Source organism: Zalophus californianus, chromosome 1, assembly GCF_009762305.2.
Source record: "Zalophus californianus isolate mZalCal1 chromosome 1, mZalCal1.pri.v2, whole genome shotgun sequence".
Taxonomy (NCBI): domain Eukaryota; kingdom Metazoa; phylum Chordata; class Mammalia; order Carnivora; family Otariidae; genus Zalophus; species Zalophus californianus.
Window position 1 is genome coordinate 145,252,667 of NC_045595.1, and position 18,084 is coordinate 145,270,750.

At 32.5% G+C, this 18,084-nt stretch overlaps 1 protein-coding gene across 11 annotated transcripts in view; it reads left to right on the forward strand.

Moving 5' to 3' along the window:
* DLG1 (discs large MAGUK scaffold protein 1) overlaps positions 1-18,084 on the forward strand; it is a 257,181-nt gene that overhangs the window by 221,891 nt on the left and 17,206 nt on the right. For 4 of the 11 annotated variants that reach the window (XM_027583079.1, XM_027583083.1, XM_027583080.1 and 1 more), the window contains 6 exons: positions 174-240; positions 4,228-4,327; positions 11,282-11,323; positions 13,835-13,885; positions 14,788-14,889; positions 15,131-15,303. In XM_027583079.1, coding sequence (XP_027438880.1) covers positions 174-240; positions 4,228-4,327; positions 11,282-11,323; positions 13,835-13,885; positions 14,788-14,889; positions 15,131-15,303 — 535 coding nt within the window. Of the gene's footprint in view, positions 1-173; positions 241-4,227; positions 4,328-5,017; positions 5,052-11,281; positions 11,324-13,834; positions 13,886-14,787; positions 14,890-15,130; positions 15,304-18,084 lie in introns of all 11 variants that reach the window. The other 7 variants (XM_027583082.2, XM_027583086.2, XM_027583087.2 and 4 more) reach the window with 3 other exon arrangements.

Below are 18,084 nucleotides of genomic sequence, written 5' to 3' on the forward strand. Positions count from 1 at the left end.
TGAGACCTGTATTTCATTTTCAGAAATTATAATTTTGGGATACAAACCTAGACAGTTACTGAAGGTTTTAGAATATAAAAATGCCCCATACTAAAGTATCAGTTCTGATGATTTCTAATTAGACCCTTAGATATTTTGGTGTACTTTAAAAATAGCATTCTATACTTTGACAGAGTTGAGAAGAAAGAACGAGCCCGGTTAAAAACAGTGAAATTTAATTCTAAAACAAGAGATAAAGGGGTGAGTATATGAAATATCTTTTTCTAGATATTAATGGTTGAGAATAATGGACTTTTTCATAATTCTTGCTGGAACTACACTATTAAAATTAGAAGGATTTTGCCATAAGAGTTAACTATCAACAGCTATTGCCATGATGCTTTGTAATAGTAGATGCTGAAGTAAGTAATTTATTAAATTAAAGCATTCATTTTATAAACCTTTCCAGATGATCAAAACTGTCATTTGATATATTCTTAACAACATACTTTGGTGAGATTATTTTTACAAGTGAAATAAATTCAGCCTTCCTTCAGATGTCCAGTTAGAAACATATTAATCATGATAGCTAATTTAATAATGCATCCTCTCAGAAAATATGCCCAGAATATTATTAACTAGGTCATAATGTGAGTTTTTATTCCCCTCCTTCATGCCTAATATAATTTATTAAGAGAATCCATGCTTTAAATATTTGAATCAATATGAATTTTTATTTTGAGGGAATAAAGAAAGGGACAGTAGAGGACGAGTTTATATAAAGATGGTCAAGAAATACTTCTAAATTCTTTCATATATAATTTTAAACATGTTTTTGTTTTCATTTTAAGTTCTGCTTGAATCTAATGGATGCCAGTAGATGAAAGAGATACTGCAGGCTTTGTCCTGTGCTATGTGTATAATTAATACAATGGGATATTATAGTAATAGCCTGAAGAAATAAACTGAACACATATGTTGCCTTGAAATACTATTCATAGGAATATCTTATGTTTGTTTTTTTTAATCTAAAGCAAAAGTTATACATCTTTTGATCATATTTCAAATGAATGTAGAAAGTTAACTCAGCAAATTAATTAATCCTATCATCTGTACTTCTCTGATAGCACTAAGCACTCAAACTTAAAGGCTTAAAATTTAAGATAAGCAGTATCCTTGATCAAAGAAATTAAATCTAAGTAAATTGTATAATGTATTCAATTATTTTAGAAATGATAATTTCCTTTAAAATTTCAGCTTTCAGAGAATAAAAAAATTCCATAGTGTGACCTGAAGCAATATTTAAAATAGAAATTTGGGGGAGGGAAAAAATCCCAAGTAACAGGATTTGAAATCTATACAATGCTTTTTGTGCTTGTTTTATACATGTCCTTAAAAATAACCTAGAAAAAGACATAAAATACACTGTCAGTGTATTGAAAATGAGGTTGCATGTTATAACTTTTCTTTCATACTGTAAGAAGTTAACTGAATTAACGACATATTTAAATCTTAGTCTTGTTTGTTGACTGTAACCAACCTTATACACAGTCACTGTGTCCTAACACAGCACCAGAAGAATGCATGATACTGAGTGGGGTAAAAATACGCTTGCCATTGATGCAGAACTGCATTTCTTTCTGTACTACCATCTCCCATTCTGGTTCCTCTTTTCCTTTCCTTACATGGTGGTTTATGGACTCATTTCCACTGCAGACTTATAACATTTCAGTTTCTCATTAACATTTTTAACATTCATTTAGCTATTTTGACATACCGCATATAGAAATTTTATACTTTATATATGTATCATGATTTTGTGATTTTTTTTTAATCAGTTCTTATATTTATTACACTATCTCTCTTGCAATATAGCATTAATAACAAGTAACTAAATAAGAGTATTTTGTATTGAAAATGTAGACAATCCAAAGGTAGTATATTTCTTCAGTTTTGTGGCTTCCCTACACATATTTATCTTCTTTGCTTTGTGCTATTTTCACTTTTAATAAATTCTTCATCTGGAGGACATTAAATATAATACAATTAATTATTTTCTTAACTAACAGGCATTTCTTTCTGTCCTATATTATGATATCTTTATGATATCTCATTTTGGCTAATTGCAAAGATATCAAAAATCAAAACATTTTAAACTTCATGTTTCTTTTGGTTGTTTGCTGTGAAACTGACTCTGACCACTATATATGCAGTAGGAGGGATAAATACCTTTTATTAAAAACATAACAGTTTTATTATATACCAGAAAAATTATTACTAAATTCATTGACGATTTCATGAACAAGAAGATTTAGTCCTTCCCTAAATTAGGTTATCATAAATTTTTCTCTATTGAAACTTAAGTTTTCTTCATTTCTCTTCTCTAAAATTTGTATCCAAGCAAAGATTTTTATTTAAATAATGCTACTTGACAGTTACAAGTTCAAATTTCTTGACAGTATTTTTCTCATCAACTTAATTTTTAACTTCTGCTTAGCGTTATCAGAGCCTTCAAATTTTAGGATTGAAATCAAGACAGTCTGTTGGACTAACGAACTATGAATTTATTAATCCTGAATTATTGATATGAAAAGGTAAAAATAAAAGTTTAGTCTTGTTTTTGTGTTAAGATTCCCACCAGAACAAATCCTTTCAAGTAATAGAATTTGACCAAAAATTACTTAATCTACCTCAGCACCTTAATTGCCTGGCATCACATGCTTAAAAATACAAGCATGCCAAAACATACTTCCTGGTGTGGATATACTTCAAAATAATGATAGCATTTTATGACATTGGATTAAGCTCAAGAAAAGTCAGAACAAGATTTTTTATCCTTTATATTGTTCCTGCTTCAAAAAGTAATAATTCCTAGTGTCTTTGGTAGGTCAGGCCATTTCCTTCAAGACATGGATGTCTGTGACAGAGATTACAAAAGAAGTTATCCCTCTTTAATAACATCACCTTTCTTTATACAGCATAGTTTTAAATCTGTGAAGGCACAAATGGGACACTGAAAAAGGGAAAAAATCTGTTTCCAACATCTGTGTAGTAAGGGACATCAGATCAGCTGTGCAGCTCCTGCATAGCAGTTCTGTATAACTGTTAGAATCTTCATTGCCTTTTTGGCTTCTAGAAACACCTAACTTTTTATTCCCTATTCAAGATGTGCCAATGAATTAAATCTGGTTCTAGTTTATTTATACTTTTAAAAATAGATAAATATAGTAGAGCTTAAAGAAAATATAGTGGAGCTTAAAGACAAATAAACCAGTTAGGATGGCATTCAAGTTGGCCAGGAGAGCTCTTGACTCTTCTTTCTTGGTAGGATAGCATCGATAAATCTTTTGCTGGATTCTCTGTGCTTGATGGACCCCTCTTAGTTTTCTTCTCACTTTCTGATTTATACCATAAGCATTTAGTTACCTTTTTTCTCTTAAAAAAAAAAAAAGATTGGTTCATTGTTTTTAAATATTCAGCACTAGCAACTTTCTCGGTTGTTTTGGTTTTCCTTTTTTTTTTTTTTTTTTTTAAGATTTTTTACTTATTTGTCAGAGAGAGAGCGCAAGCAGGGGGAGCAGCAGGCAGAGGGAGCGGGAGAAGCAGGCTCCCCCCTGAGCAGGGAACCCAAGGTGGGAATCGATCCCAGGACCCTGGGATCATGACCTGAGCCGAAGGCAGTCGCTTAACCCAGGTGCCCTTGGTTTTTTTTTAATAGTGGCTTTTTGTTACCTTATTGGAGCCACAAAAAAGGGTAGGGAGGGAATATGCTCAAGTCAGAGGAAAATGAAGATTATTACCTACTGCTTAAAAAATACTTGAATAGCCTAGAATAACAATTTAAAATAACTTCTATAGAGCACTTCATACCTGGGAATCTTCTAGAAAAATGTGGATTGATAAGAACAGATATTAGCTGGTTTGTACTATAGTAGTAGCTAATTTGAGTTACTCTTCCAGTAGCACTTACTCCTTATTTCTAGGTATTTTTTTTAATCAGGTAGCATTTATTCCTTATTTCTAGATATTACTGAATTACACTGTAAATTTTTAAATATTTTAAGTTGAGAAATGTTAGAATTAGAGGAGTTAATACAAAGTTAGAAATTCACTTTGTGATTAATAAAATTCATATACAAACTGCACACTGTGGTCACAAGAGTCAGCTTCCACAGAGCTGCTAGGCTGGGCCTTTGTACACACAGATAGTAGACATCCCTTTGTTTTGCCCCTCCTTCTCTTCTTCAGCAGTCATTCAATGACAAGCGTAAAAAGAACCTCTTTTCCCGAAAATTCCCCTTCTACAAGAACAAGGACCAGAGTGAGCAGGAAACAAGTGATGCTGACCGTAAGTATGTGGATCCAGTGGTCAACTGAAAATAAATGTAGAGGGACCTACTGCCCTGCAGTTGGTTGTTACCATGGAGACAGTTTCAAGAGCTGCAACAGGTTACCAACTGTCTTAACCAGGAGCAACTTAACAGACATAAATTAATTTGCATACCAATCTTAACTTTTTCTGGCACCTTAGGAATTCTTAATTTAAAGTTAACAGTATTTTTAAGTTATGTGTTTAAAATAGAATTATTTGATGTAAGGGTTCTTAGAAGAAACACTTAAAATGCTTTCAAAGACTATTTTAAAGGAAACTTAGATACCTGAGAAGCTACTTAATGATTTCTAGGTTTAGCATTGACAGTCTTGGATACAGATCTTCTGGAATCATCCATTTTATCCTATGTCTTCAGTACATGTAGACAATCTGAATTTTACTTTTAAAATAAGAGGAAATAATATCAAATTTTGCTTCTCTACCCTAAATCAGCCCCTAAGCTAGAACTTTGATTCCTTTAGTACATTACATTCAGCTGCTAGCTTATTTCAAACTTTCAGAAATCTACAAAAATTCTCTAAAATATGTACACCTGTAATGGTCTTGGAACTGTCTCTTATTGTAGCACCAATTTTATGCATTACTGACAACTATTTTCTTTGATTATCTTTTTATTGCTTGCTCTCTGGGAACTACTCTCTACAGGAGATCCCTGACGACATGGGATCAAAAGGCCTGAGTAAGTGATCAAAATACTCCCAAGTTATTTTTTAACCTCCATCTACAGAACTACCTTTTTCAGATACATTTTGAGATTCATGGTAGCGCCTTTCTGGCATGAGGAGGTATATGATTTAGATTGCTTTTAGACTTTCCATATTAATAATGTGCTTGGGATTTTTATTTCTGTAATACATACCTTTTGTTTTTCTAATGCTCCATTTTTCACATGTCATTTGAAAAACTCATAATTAGGTTTTCATTTTTGTAGTTTTTATGGCAATTACTTTTGCTAGGGATTTTTTTTAAGCTTTTTAAAATAGTACTACCTGCCTACATTGTTAGAATGTAGAAAATAATCTTGCAGTTTTATGTCCACCGGGTTTTTTGTTAAAACAAGTTAAAATCACTTTGATTCTGTGTTAGAAAAGCATTGCTATAATGTGAAACTCTAAAATATAATGAATCTTAATAGAAAAGAATTGTGGACCTCAAATTCAAGTAACAGTTGATGTAGGGGGATGGAAATTATAGATCTCTTTTTCAAGGAGGTTGTAAATTATTTAAAGAATTATAAGAAATATTTTCCTTTGTTTTTCCTTTAACCAAGATGTCAGTGGTTTTGGGTTTGTCTTGTTCTTATTTAATTTTCTAACTAGTACATAATCTTCATATGAAACTTGGTACAGTCTGGTATATAGGAGTCATTCAGTAAATGTTAGAGTGAATGGATGAAACAGGTCATTTTTTAGCAAACAAAATTTTAAATTTAGGTGTTCTCAAATTGATAGTATATGAAAGTTTACCGAATATTACTGTTATTTTAGGTGACAGCGACTCATAGAAGTAATCTCTTAGACAAAAGTTTTTTCCTGGATAGTTCTTTCTGTTTGGATTATTAAGCATATTGAAAACTTACTTTTTGTAATTCATTGGTCATTAAGGATATAACCAATATCGGGGCACTTGGGTGTTTCAGTCGATTAAGCATCCAACTCTTGATCTCAGCTTGGTTCTTGAGCTCAGGGTCATAAGTTCAAGCCCCACATTGGGCTCCATGTCCAGCATGTTAAAGAAAAAAAAAAATATATATATATATATATATGTATATATATATAACCAATGTCTTTTAACTTTCTAAGATCTACATTAATAAACATTATATTTCATAGAAGATTTTTTCCATGATTTATGCTAACTTTATACTGGAATTTTAATCTAAAGTATAGGTACTTTTATTTCAACCTTAACAATTAAAGGTTTGTATTAGATTGGTGGCAGTATGCTTTATATGTAATTATTTCTATATAGACACACTTGGTTATTTTTGCCTGTGCGTTTTTACGATTCAGCAAGAGCCACAAATTCACTATTACTGGTGGTACCCTTTTTTAATCTTTTACCTTTGGGGAAAATAATCAGTGAAAATCTTTAAAACTGGAAAATATTTCCATAGATTCTTAATGCTATAGAATTTATTTTGAGAATGATGTGTTTTAGAGGTGGTATGATTCAGCATAAAAAAACCCACAGATTTTTATTATCTGCTAAATCATTAGAGACCTGTGGAAAACTCATTGGAAAGAAACTAAATGGACAGTTTGTTTACTATATTAATATTGTTATGATGGATGATAATTACACCTTGGCCACATCTTATTTCCATCTCTCATTTTGACAATTGGGATTTGAGAATAGAAACAAATGAAAAATAGTAACTGATTATCAGTGTCCTTTAGAAAAGGATTTAATTTTCTGGACAGAGACTTAAGATCCCTTGAATGATGGGTTTTGTGCTTCATCTCACAGGAACTAAGATAATTTATTCACCTGGTAACTTGATAATCAAATGAGGGAGACAGGAAAATATCAGTAAAAATTCTAAACCTGGATAAAACAGATGACTAACAGTTGACAAGGTGCCAGTTATTATACAACAGAAAATGCTGGGAAAAGGGTGGTCAGGGACTTTATTCGTAGCCTCAGCAATCTGTAGTCTAAAGTTCCAAATACAGCAAATAAACTAAGCAGAACCTTGTGAGATTTTAATAGAAAGAAATGTGTGACTCATAGGTATTCATCAAGCCTTGTTGAAACAGGACTCATGAAGGGACTGAGAAGAAAAAGCATAAATTATTTCAGAGAAACAAACCCAATGAAGAAATGGAATAACACTGGATATCAAGAAAGATGTACATCTACACGTAATTTCATATAACCTATGAAAAATAGGGTATTTAATTGAAGAGAGAAACAAAAGTGTGATGCCCTGAATACTTTTCATAGACATGAACTCAGTGATTCTACAAAAGAGAATCAAATAAATCATTGATTTGCCCTGTTGAGAGTAGAGGAAACAATGAGAGAATTTGCCTTTCCAATCCTAATTTTGACTAACAACTAACTAGAATATGATGGAAGTGTGAGAGAATGCAAGTAAATCATCATAGCTTGTGAAAAGCTAGAAATAGAAACATGTACAACTTGTATATCTTAAGGCAACTTTGAAAAAGGTGAGAAGGAAAATGTAAGATTCCTTTAACAGAGACTAAAAAGTTCAGGAGGGGCTCTGTAAGGTGCTCAGAAGTGAAATCATGATACACAGTTTCAGACGAGGTTTGTACCTATAGCTCAATTTTCACAGCTTTCCATTTTGTAGAACACCTCAAAAACTCTTGTCAGGCACATAAGGAAAATATATGTAATGGGAAGCCTTTCTTCTCATCTCAAAGACTTACAGAAACAAAGTTGTGTGGAGCTCTTAGATGCCAAAACCAGACTTATTTTTATTTGTATAAAGAATAAGTGTAAGAGTAGTAGTATTGCTTAAGATTAGTGATGTGTAGGTAGTAGTTAGGGAGAGCAAAGAAAAGGTATATGATACCTTCTCAGGAAGAAATGTTTGATTAGAAGGGGGAGACTTGGTTAGATTTGAAATGGCTGTGGTCATCAAACATCATAAACAAAATCAGAATTAAAACTTAAAGAATATACCATGTATGTCAAAGGGATAATATCTTTACGAACTTCTAACAGATCAGTAAGAAACAGACTAATTCTTCATTCGATAACTGAACAAAGGATGTGAGAAGAATGCTCAAAAAATAACAAATGAAATGAGTATATAAAATACTTAATGTCCCCAGTAATCAGTAAACAAAATGATAATATCTACCCATCATCTTGACAGACATTTCTTTTAAAGGAGAACCCAGTGGTAGAGTTGTATGAAATGACTAGTTTTAATATATTAACATTATGCGTATCTGGAAAAGTATATCTTTTGATATACTACTAATTCCTCTTCAAGGAATTATCCTAAGTATGTAGTCAGAGATAGAGATAAAGGTTTATATATCAGGAAGTTTATTTTAATTTTATTGAGAAATTACAGTCAAAAAACTTTGAAACCATCCTAAAATGTCTTTGTATTTGGGAAGTGGTTAATGAAGTATGATTTATCTGTATTTTGTAATATCATTTAACCATTGAAAATCATATTAAAACATGACATGGGAAAATGCTCATGATATAAATTAAAAAGAATATGAAACTGCATATATTATCTAAGACTTGTAAATAAACATATATTTAGGGCTATTTTGAATAGTGTTGCTTTGAACATTCTTGCACATGTCTTTTGGTCAACATATATATGTCTTTCTGTTGGGAAAATACCTGGGAAAGGAACTGCTGGGTCATACATACATACATCTGTGGGGCTTTAGTAGTCACTGCCAAATAGTTTTCCATAGTAGTTGTACCAATTTCGCCACCCTCAGTAGTATATGAGTTCCAGTTGCTACTTACCTTCTCTGTGTTTGGCATATCTGTTTTTGGGTTTTTTTCATTATAGCCATTCTGGTGGATGGTAGATATCTGTTGTGGCTTTATTTTGCATTTTGCTGATAAGTAATTACAGGGAAAAATTACAAGGAAAACTTGAACACCTTTTTATATGTTTACTGGATATTTGAATACCTTTTTTGATGAAGTTTCTTAAAAAATATATTTTAATTATCAAGAAGAAAGCATTTTAGGGCGCCTGGGTGGCTCAGTTGGTTAAGCGACTGCCTTTGGCTCAGGTCATGATCCTGGAGTCCCAGGATGGAGTCCCGCTTCGGGCTCCCTGCTCAGCAGGGAGTCTGCTTCTCCCTCTGACTGTCTTCCCTCTCGTGCTCTCTGTCTCTCATTCTCTCTCTCTCAAATAAATAAATAAAATCTTTAGAAAAAAAAAAGCATTTTACCTTTCTAATAAATACTCCCCCACAGTGATGATGATGTTATTCCAAGGGCCGTGCTTTGAATAGCAAAATTTTATTGTAGAGTTACATATAAGGATACGTGAAAGAACTTAAAGAATTTGATTGCATAACAGCTATCGGTAATCTTAAAGAATTTGAGATGAGTAGGAGAAGTCCCCAGAAAAGCCAGAAAAGAGATTTGTAGTAGCTTTAACTTTTTACTATATAACATGCCAAATATATTCAATAGTAGAAGAATAGTAAATTAAAGCCTGCAAGTATTCATTTACCCAACTTCTGTAATTGTCAACTCATGGTTAATTTTGTCTCTTCTATACTCCCCCTTACTCTCCCCCTTCACTCACTCCATTGCAGTAACTAATGTTTCTCTCTTTTATGTATTAGAGATTGTAGAGTACAATACTAATCCTAATACAAATTTATAAGAATTTTTTTTTATGTGTCATTCCTACTTTGGGGAATGAATTTTAAGGAAATAGGACAAGAGATTAAAAAGTTGTATAAATGAAGACATTCCTAATTATTGATGTTGGTGGAAAACAATTTAAAGCAAACTAAAATGTCTGAGTAGTAAGTAGTAAGGTAAATTACGATTCATCAGTTCAATAGAATATTATGCAACAATTTAAAATGATTGTTTCGAAGTACATGTAACATGGGAAGAAATTTTTAAATACAATTTTAAAAAACTTCATTTTGCATGTGCTTGTCATATGTTATTCAGTCTCACAATTTTTAATGTCCCTGCTGTATTTAAAATATTTATAATCATAATTAAGAAAGTTATATCCTTATACCTGAAACTAATCCAACACTGTATGTCAGCTATACTGCAATTTTAAAAAAGGAAGAAAGAAAATTATATCTTGTCTTTGCAGGTTAGAATAACAGACTTATTTTTCACCATGACAGCAGTTCAAGAACTATTATCTTCATTTGAAATCTTACATTCTACCATTCTCAGAACTTTTCAGTAGTGCATCTTGATTTTAGGAGACTCTGTGGGTGGTATGGTACAGCAGATATTTCTCCTCAAGCTGTTTTCTTACCCCTTAAAATTTTTTTTCGTTTGCCTCACATAAGAAATTTAGATTTCTCTTTCTCCTGTGGACAGTTTTGTTTTTTAGTTTTTATAATTTATTTTATTTTATTTTATTTACTCTCTGGAGATCTTATTGAGAGAACATTCAAGATTACATTTACATGGGAAGAGTACCTGGTGTTTACGGAACAATCAAGTTATGAAATGGGGTCACTTTCAAGGAGAGGCCAGGCAATTTGCAAGTAGATGTATTTGCTTTATCTTTTTTGTTTTGCAAAGCAGCCAGTGTCAATTTTATCAAAACAGAGCTTCTCAGAAATACTAGTCTATTTTAAAATACAGTCCCACCTTCTAGAATTCCCTTCCGTTTGACTTTTTTTTTGGAACATATGCATCTATGACATCTAAAATGTTTTATCTGTATGATCTCAGAGACCTGGATTTTCGTTTCTCTTCAGGAACAAAGAAGCTGAACTAAAAGCAAGATCATTTATTTTTTTAAGATATCCCTTCATTAAAATGGGCATCTGTTTGCTCAAATATAACTTATCTCTTTTGTCGGTCATTACTGTTTCATAAATTAAATGGTGCCAACTGCATTTTCTCTTTTTGGGTTCTATGTCTACATTTGGACCAATTTAGGATCACTTTGCCCTCTTTGTCATATTCTACTTGATTATTTTTCATAGATTTTGTTCATAAACTGTGTTGTACAGAAATGGAGCATTGTCCTTAATTACACAATTTCTTTCCTTCCTAATTCATATTTAGGGGAAAAAAATTTTCAAAGAAAATCAAAAATGCTTTTTAAAAATTCTTTGACTATGTGTGATTTATATCTCAACATTTTGTAATGTCGCCTTGTGTTTATTTTGATAATTTGCTTTTTTAAACTCATGACACTGTGTTTTCTTTATTTTTTCCATTGTCCTGCAATTTCAGAGCATATAACTTCTAATGCCAGCGATAGTGAAAGTAGTTACCGTAAGTGTTTTAAGTTACTTTTCTTTTGTAATCACGAGTAATATATGTCCTTTGGGAGTTTTTTGTCTTAGTGATGTATTCTAAAAACTGAATATCAGATGCTTAACATTTTAAAATCAGAGCCAAGTAAAATTCTGAATTGAAAAATAAAGTCATACTATGTACAAAAGTTAACAAAGTTCCAAAATTATAAATAAAATTCTAAAATCCTCTTTACAAACAGTGCTATTTGTGTACATAGTGCATGCATGTGTGTGTGTGTGTGTGGGTGTCTTTTACAAGAAAATATCTAGTTAAATGAGGGGTAAACTTGCATTTTGCCATTTTCTTTAGTAAATATGTTTTTAATATGAGCATTAAAATGTTTTTCAAGGGGTGCCTGGGTGGCTCAGATGGTTAAACATCTGCCTTAGGCTCAGGTCATGATCCCAGGCTCCTGGCTCAGCGGGGAGCCTGCTTCTCCCTCTCCCCCTGCCTCTCTCCCCCTGCTCATGCTCTCTCTCTCTCTCTCTCTCTCAAATGATTAAATAAAATCTTTTTAAAAAATTTTTTTAAATAAAATGTTTTTCAGTAGTGGTAAATTATAGTTAGCTTTATTTCCTTTTTTATTCTTTGTCACCAGTAATGATCTAGATCAAGTTATTGTTTACTACCAGCTTCTGGTGAACCTAAACGATGAAGGAAAAATTTTCAACAGTTGCTCATACAATAATACTGATTTCTTTTTTGGTGTCCTTATGTTACATTTTTGCTATTATATTGTTAAGTGAACTGTAAGCATCTGGAGTTTTTTAATAGATTTGGACATGGTAGGAGGGGGGAGTACATGAATATTATCAGTTGTACCTTAAAATTAAAATTGCTTTTCTAATTTTTTTTTACTGCTGTCTAATATGAAAGTAATCTTGATTACAGATGAGTATGGCTGCTCAAAAGGTCCATCCTGTTAATACCAGTCTCTGATATTTTTCATGTTGACAATATATACTTTTAACCCTCATTCGATTGGTTGTTGTTTTTTGCATAATAGTTACATAAGGATTTTCTTTTTTTGGTGTGGGAATGTGATTTCTTATTAATGTTTTATTAACATATAATCAGAACTCACCATAGAGTAGTTGAGTAACTTTCTAGACTTAAAAAAAAAAAAAAAAAAAGGTAACGAAAGTATATACTGTCTGTCTCACCATTTGCATGAATTGTTAGGTGTGGAATATTCAAGTTGCATGTTTTTGCTAATATGTAAACCCTGTTTTACATATAGTATTTTTAAAAGCAGCTTGTTAGGTATGTTTTTTATATATTATGACAATAAAACAGTAAAATACACTTTCAAAGCAGGAAAGAATACTTTTAAAGCAATGAAATACACTTTTAAAGCCAATATATGAGTTTAAAAAATCTACAGCTGCATATGTATGATATAAACCAGTGCCAAATTTAGTGAAAAAGTTGTTATAGAATCTTGATATTCAAGGAGAAAAATCCTCAAATATGTTATCCAACATTGATTGTTTTCATTGAACTACTTGAAGTAACAGTCCTTCCTAGTTTGTTTTCTATACGTGTGTGTGTGTGTGTGTGTGTGTGTGTAAGAACTGGAATTTTTAAGTCTTTCAGTTCCTTTCCCTGAGTCAAGATACAATTTGTAGAGTTTTTTATTGACGATATTCTTAAGCTCTAAACCTTTAACTTAATCTTAGAGGATTTAACTTCTAAAGTGCTTTCAAATCAAAGCAAAATATATCTTATTTCATTTGCTATCTATGTGATTCATAGTTGGAGTGGGAAGGGAAGGATTTAGTTTTATCCAAAGCTTTTTTTTTTTTGAAGATCTAATTGGCTTTTTAAGCAATTAATGAATTGTGCAGCATCCCATTCCAGCAAGTAGAAGGGAGCACCCTTATCTAAAGCTTTTTAAATTCATTTTAAATGAATTTATTTTTTAATTGAATAAATGAATTATTAAAGCAATTAGTGAATTTTTTTCATCAGTGAAATAGTGACAACAGTTTTACCTTTACGTTTTATTATAGTTATAAATAAAAATTATATATATCCTGTTAAATATTATATCTGGTGGGACCAAAACATCAGCATATTCTTAATAGCAGTAAATTACATAAATACTCACATATGTAGAACTTTTCATTAAAGTACTTATCTTTAAGAGACTTAATAGTTCTTAGCTTCTAAATAAAAAGTAGTATCACATACATGACGTCACAAATGAAGATTTTAAATAGATCTAATGATAATGTAAAACACAGGATAACAGAAAGGTAGTTGTTAAATAGCACATTTATATTCTGCTTTTACATTTATCAGACTTATCCTTATGACTTCATAATTTGCTACTTTTTTAACTTAATCTTCCCATAAATAAAGTACCTTTTTCTACATCTTTGCTATTCTCTGAGGAAAGTCCTAGCAATTTATATGTTATGTATGAAGAATTAAATTAGCATTAGTTATCTTAATAGATTTTCTCATCTGTATTTTGACTAATAGGTGGTCAAGAAGAATATGTCTTGTCTTATGAGCCAGTGAATCAACAAGAAGGTTTGTGAAGCCTATTGATGTTTTATAATCTTCTAGAAAAATATACTTCTTAGTTTAAAAAATAGGTCTAACTCCTACCTCAAAATAATTCTATTAGAATTTTGTTAATATTTTTTTCTGTAAGTATATATACAGAAATTTGCTATATGTATTTTATGAAACATGGTTTAGTTCACAGTATGTTGAAATCTAGTCATTTTATTTTGTTTTATAATGCTGTTTTATTTCCTAAGCAACTTATTTCTAGTGCTCATGATAGTGTCACTGTCCTTCAGTGACCCTTGTTCAAAATTTTGCAAACATCTTTGATCTTTCTGTTTTTCATCTCCCTTGTCCAGTTTCTAGGCCCTATTTATCTTCTCTCATATCTTCCTTATTTATAACCTTCTTTTCATCCTTCCTACCATAATGTTAATTCTGGTTCTTACTATCAATCTCCCTGTTTCTAACATGATCCCTTACAATCCAGTGTAAGGTGTAATCCACTTCTATTAGATCATCTTTCCAGATCACGACTGTGATTATATCAACTCTTATGCCCAGTTTCTTTTTTGCCCTTCTTTGATCTGCTTCCTACCAATTTCTACTTCAAAAAGGATCAGTAAAACACTAAACTGTGTTTTCTCATTTGTAATGAGGTGATATTAGCAATGTATAGAAACACTGCTAAAATTCTGGATTTAACTTGGTTGAGTTATCAAGTGTATGACTTCCAACGGGAGACTGACTTGTTTAAGATCTTAGTAAAGGTTTATAAACTAGCAAGTTAGGCATCCCTGATGGGAAAAGAAAAAATTTTTAATATTTTTAATTTTTAATTAGGATACTTTTGTTCTCTGGTCTGAAGTACATTGATGTTTGTTGAGTATTTATTCCTTTTAACATGCAGTTTATCTTTATAGTTAATTATACTCGACCAGTGATCATATTGGGACCTATGAAAGACAGGATAAATGATGACTTGATCTCAGAATTTCCTGACAAATTTGGATCATGTGTTCCTCGTGAGTAGCCCACATAAAAATTGTTAATTATTGCTCTTAACATTTTGTCATCATGTGTGGTAAAAGTAAACATTACCATTTTTTAATGGTTTATACTAAGTTATCAGGTATTCCTGCGTATTATTGTCCCTTTTTAAATTTCAGTTAATTGCCATTGTGTTGAACTTTACTATTATTGAAGCAGAAAGTGGATTTGTTGTGTTTAATACTAAACACTTCCTCAAGTTATTTTCTGTTAAAGATACAACTAGACCAAAACGAGACTATGAGGTAGATGGAAGAGATTATCATTTTGTGACTTCAAGAGAACAGATGGAAAAAGACATTCAAGAACATAAATTTATTGAAGCTGGCCAATATAACAACCATCTGTATGGAACAAGTGTTCAGTCTGTGCGGGAAGTAGCAGAAAAGGTATGCACCAGGGGTGCCTGGCTGGCCCGTTCGGTAAAGCATGCAACTCCTGATCTTGGTGTTGTAAGTTTGAGCCCTATGTTGGGTGTAGAAATTACTTAAAAATAAAAGCTTTAAAAAAAAAGAAAAAGGCACCAAAGTGATCCCAGAATATAGTTTCTAATCTGATTGCCTTTGACAGTATAAAAGAATGATGGAATAGAAACTTCTAGTTCATATTTTTGAAAAAATATATAAGTTATAGCATTGATCATTTTAATTAATGTTATGAATTTATTCAAATGAATATTTGTGGCTTAGAAAAATGCATACAAAATGAAGTAGATCAGGGGTACTAGGTGGCTCAGTTGGTTAAGCATCCGACTCTTGATTTTGCGCAGGTCACGATCTCAGGATCATGAGATCGAGCCTCACATCAGGCTCCACACTGGGCATGGAGCCTGCTATTTTAAGGTTCTATACATTTGCTAGACATAGACCTTGTATTTTAGCAATAGCTTTCTAACATCTAGCATAATTAAAGAGCTAAGACCAGCAGTGTTCATCAATAAAAATGAACCAGATGTTCAAGATAAGTGTAGTTGCTCCTATAAAGAGACTAGACAAAACTTTCTCCTGGAGAGTCATATTTAATTAACAACAATGTAAAAAATACTCAGCAGTACTGTAACAGCAACAGATTTTCTTAAAACATCCTTCAGAGTAGTCTGATGATACATTGACATTGGGTTAAAGCAGTTTTATGGTGAAGCCAAAACATTGTTCTCCAGACACACTGCTATGCTTAAATTACTTTTTGGGCCTGGAAAATAAACATCAACAAATTGTCTTATACCTTTAAAACTAGTAGTTTAAGACCCAGTAATGGAATACCTATAAAACATAAAGCAGTAATTTAGCATCTCAGTTTTCCATCTGTAAATACTACTTTTTTTATATGAGATATACTATAAGAGGTTTGGTTAGCTCTGATCAGTTTTAAAAATTGAAAAAATGGAGATGTCCAGTGATGCCAAGAGTTTGGGAAAATAGGAAATCTTAGATATTATTAGTGGGGATATAAATTGATAGAACTTTTTTTTTTAAAGATTTTGTTTATTTATTTGACAGAGAGAGACAGCGAGAGAGGGAACACAAGCAGGGGGAGTGGGAGAGGGAGAAGCAGGCTTCCCACCGAGCAGGGAGCCCAATGCAGGGCTCGATCCCAGGACCCTGGGATCATGACCTGAGCCGAAGGCAGACGCTTAACGACTGAGCCACCCAGGCGCCTCAGAACTTCTTTTGAGAAGAGTTTGGCTCATACCCTATGACTTAAAAATTTACTTCTTTTTTTTTTTTTTAAGATGAGAGAGAGAGCACGAACAGGAGAGGGAAAGGGAGAAAGAATCTCAAGCAGACCCCACACTGAGTGTGGTGCCTGACTTGGGGCTGGATCTCACAACCAACCTGAGCCAAAACCAAGAGTCAGATGCTTAACTGACTCTACCACCCAGGTGCCCCTCAAAAATTTACTTCTTGGTATCTAAGTAGAAATTTACTCAAGAGGATCATGTATAAAGGTGTTCATAGTAGCTCTTTATAATAGTGAAAAATTGGAATCAACAAAGGGAAGTGGTAATTATTACTTACTCATGCAGTGGGATATGGCAGCTAGAGTGAATAAACTATAATATTCACTAGAGAGGTGTATCTACATTAATAAATCTCAAAAAAGAAGATACACAATATGATACTATTTATATAAACTAAAATAACAGAACAGTCTGTATAGTTTATGGATACATATTTAGTAAATATAAAAACGTTCATGGGAATGATACACATCTACTTCAGAAGTATACATAGACACTATACAGTGGTTTTCCTTTGGGAGGAGAAGGAAAGAAATTGTACCTTTAGCTTTATTTATAATGTTGTATTTCTTTTAAATTTTTTAAAAAAGTAAAACTGCATCCTCATCCTACCTGAAAGATAATGTGCAAACTTCAAATTACTGACAAGCGGAAAAGTAAACACCAAGTCACAGCAAGTTAGTTTTTTTTTTAAGATTTTTATTTGTTTGTTTGTTTATTTATTTATTTGACAGAGACACAGCGAGAGAGGGAACACAAGCAAGGGGAGTGGGGGAGGGAGAAGCAGGCTTCCCGCGGAGCAGGGAGCCCGATGTGGGACTCAAGCCCAGGACCCTGGGATCATGACCTGAGCCGAAGGTAGATGCTTAATGACTGAGCCACCCAGTCGCCCCTAAGATTTTTTTTTTATTTGACAGAACAAGCTGGGGGAGCTGCAGAGGGAGAAACAGGCTCCCCCCTTGAGCAGGGAGCCCGATGTGACCCTGGATCCCAGGACTCTGGGATCATGACCTGAGCCAAAGGCAGGCAGTTAACTGACTGAGCCACCCAGGTGCCCAGCAGCAAGCTATTTCTTACGCAAACCATGTAGAGAAGAAAATATCAGAAAGTTCCACAAAGTAGAAATGTTACAAATAATACTCTGATCACAATGCAATAAAGCTATAAATGATTAGAAAATTAAAAACAGGCCCAGCAAACTAGAAATTTTAAAACTGTTAACTCTTATGTGAAAGAGAAAATACAAAATAAAATTACAGATTTTCTTAATAATGAAAACAGTACATATCAGAATCCATGGGATACATTTAAAACAGTGATCAAAGGAAAAGTCATAGCCTTAAAAACTTCCAAGCAAAAATGATTAAGAGTAAATAAATGCCAGGTGTAAAAGGCTAGAAGGAGAGAAAGGGAGGACATAATGTAAATA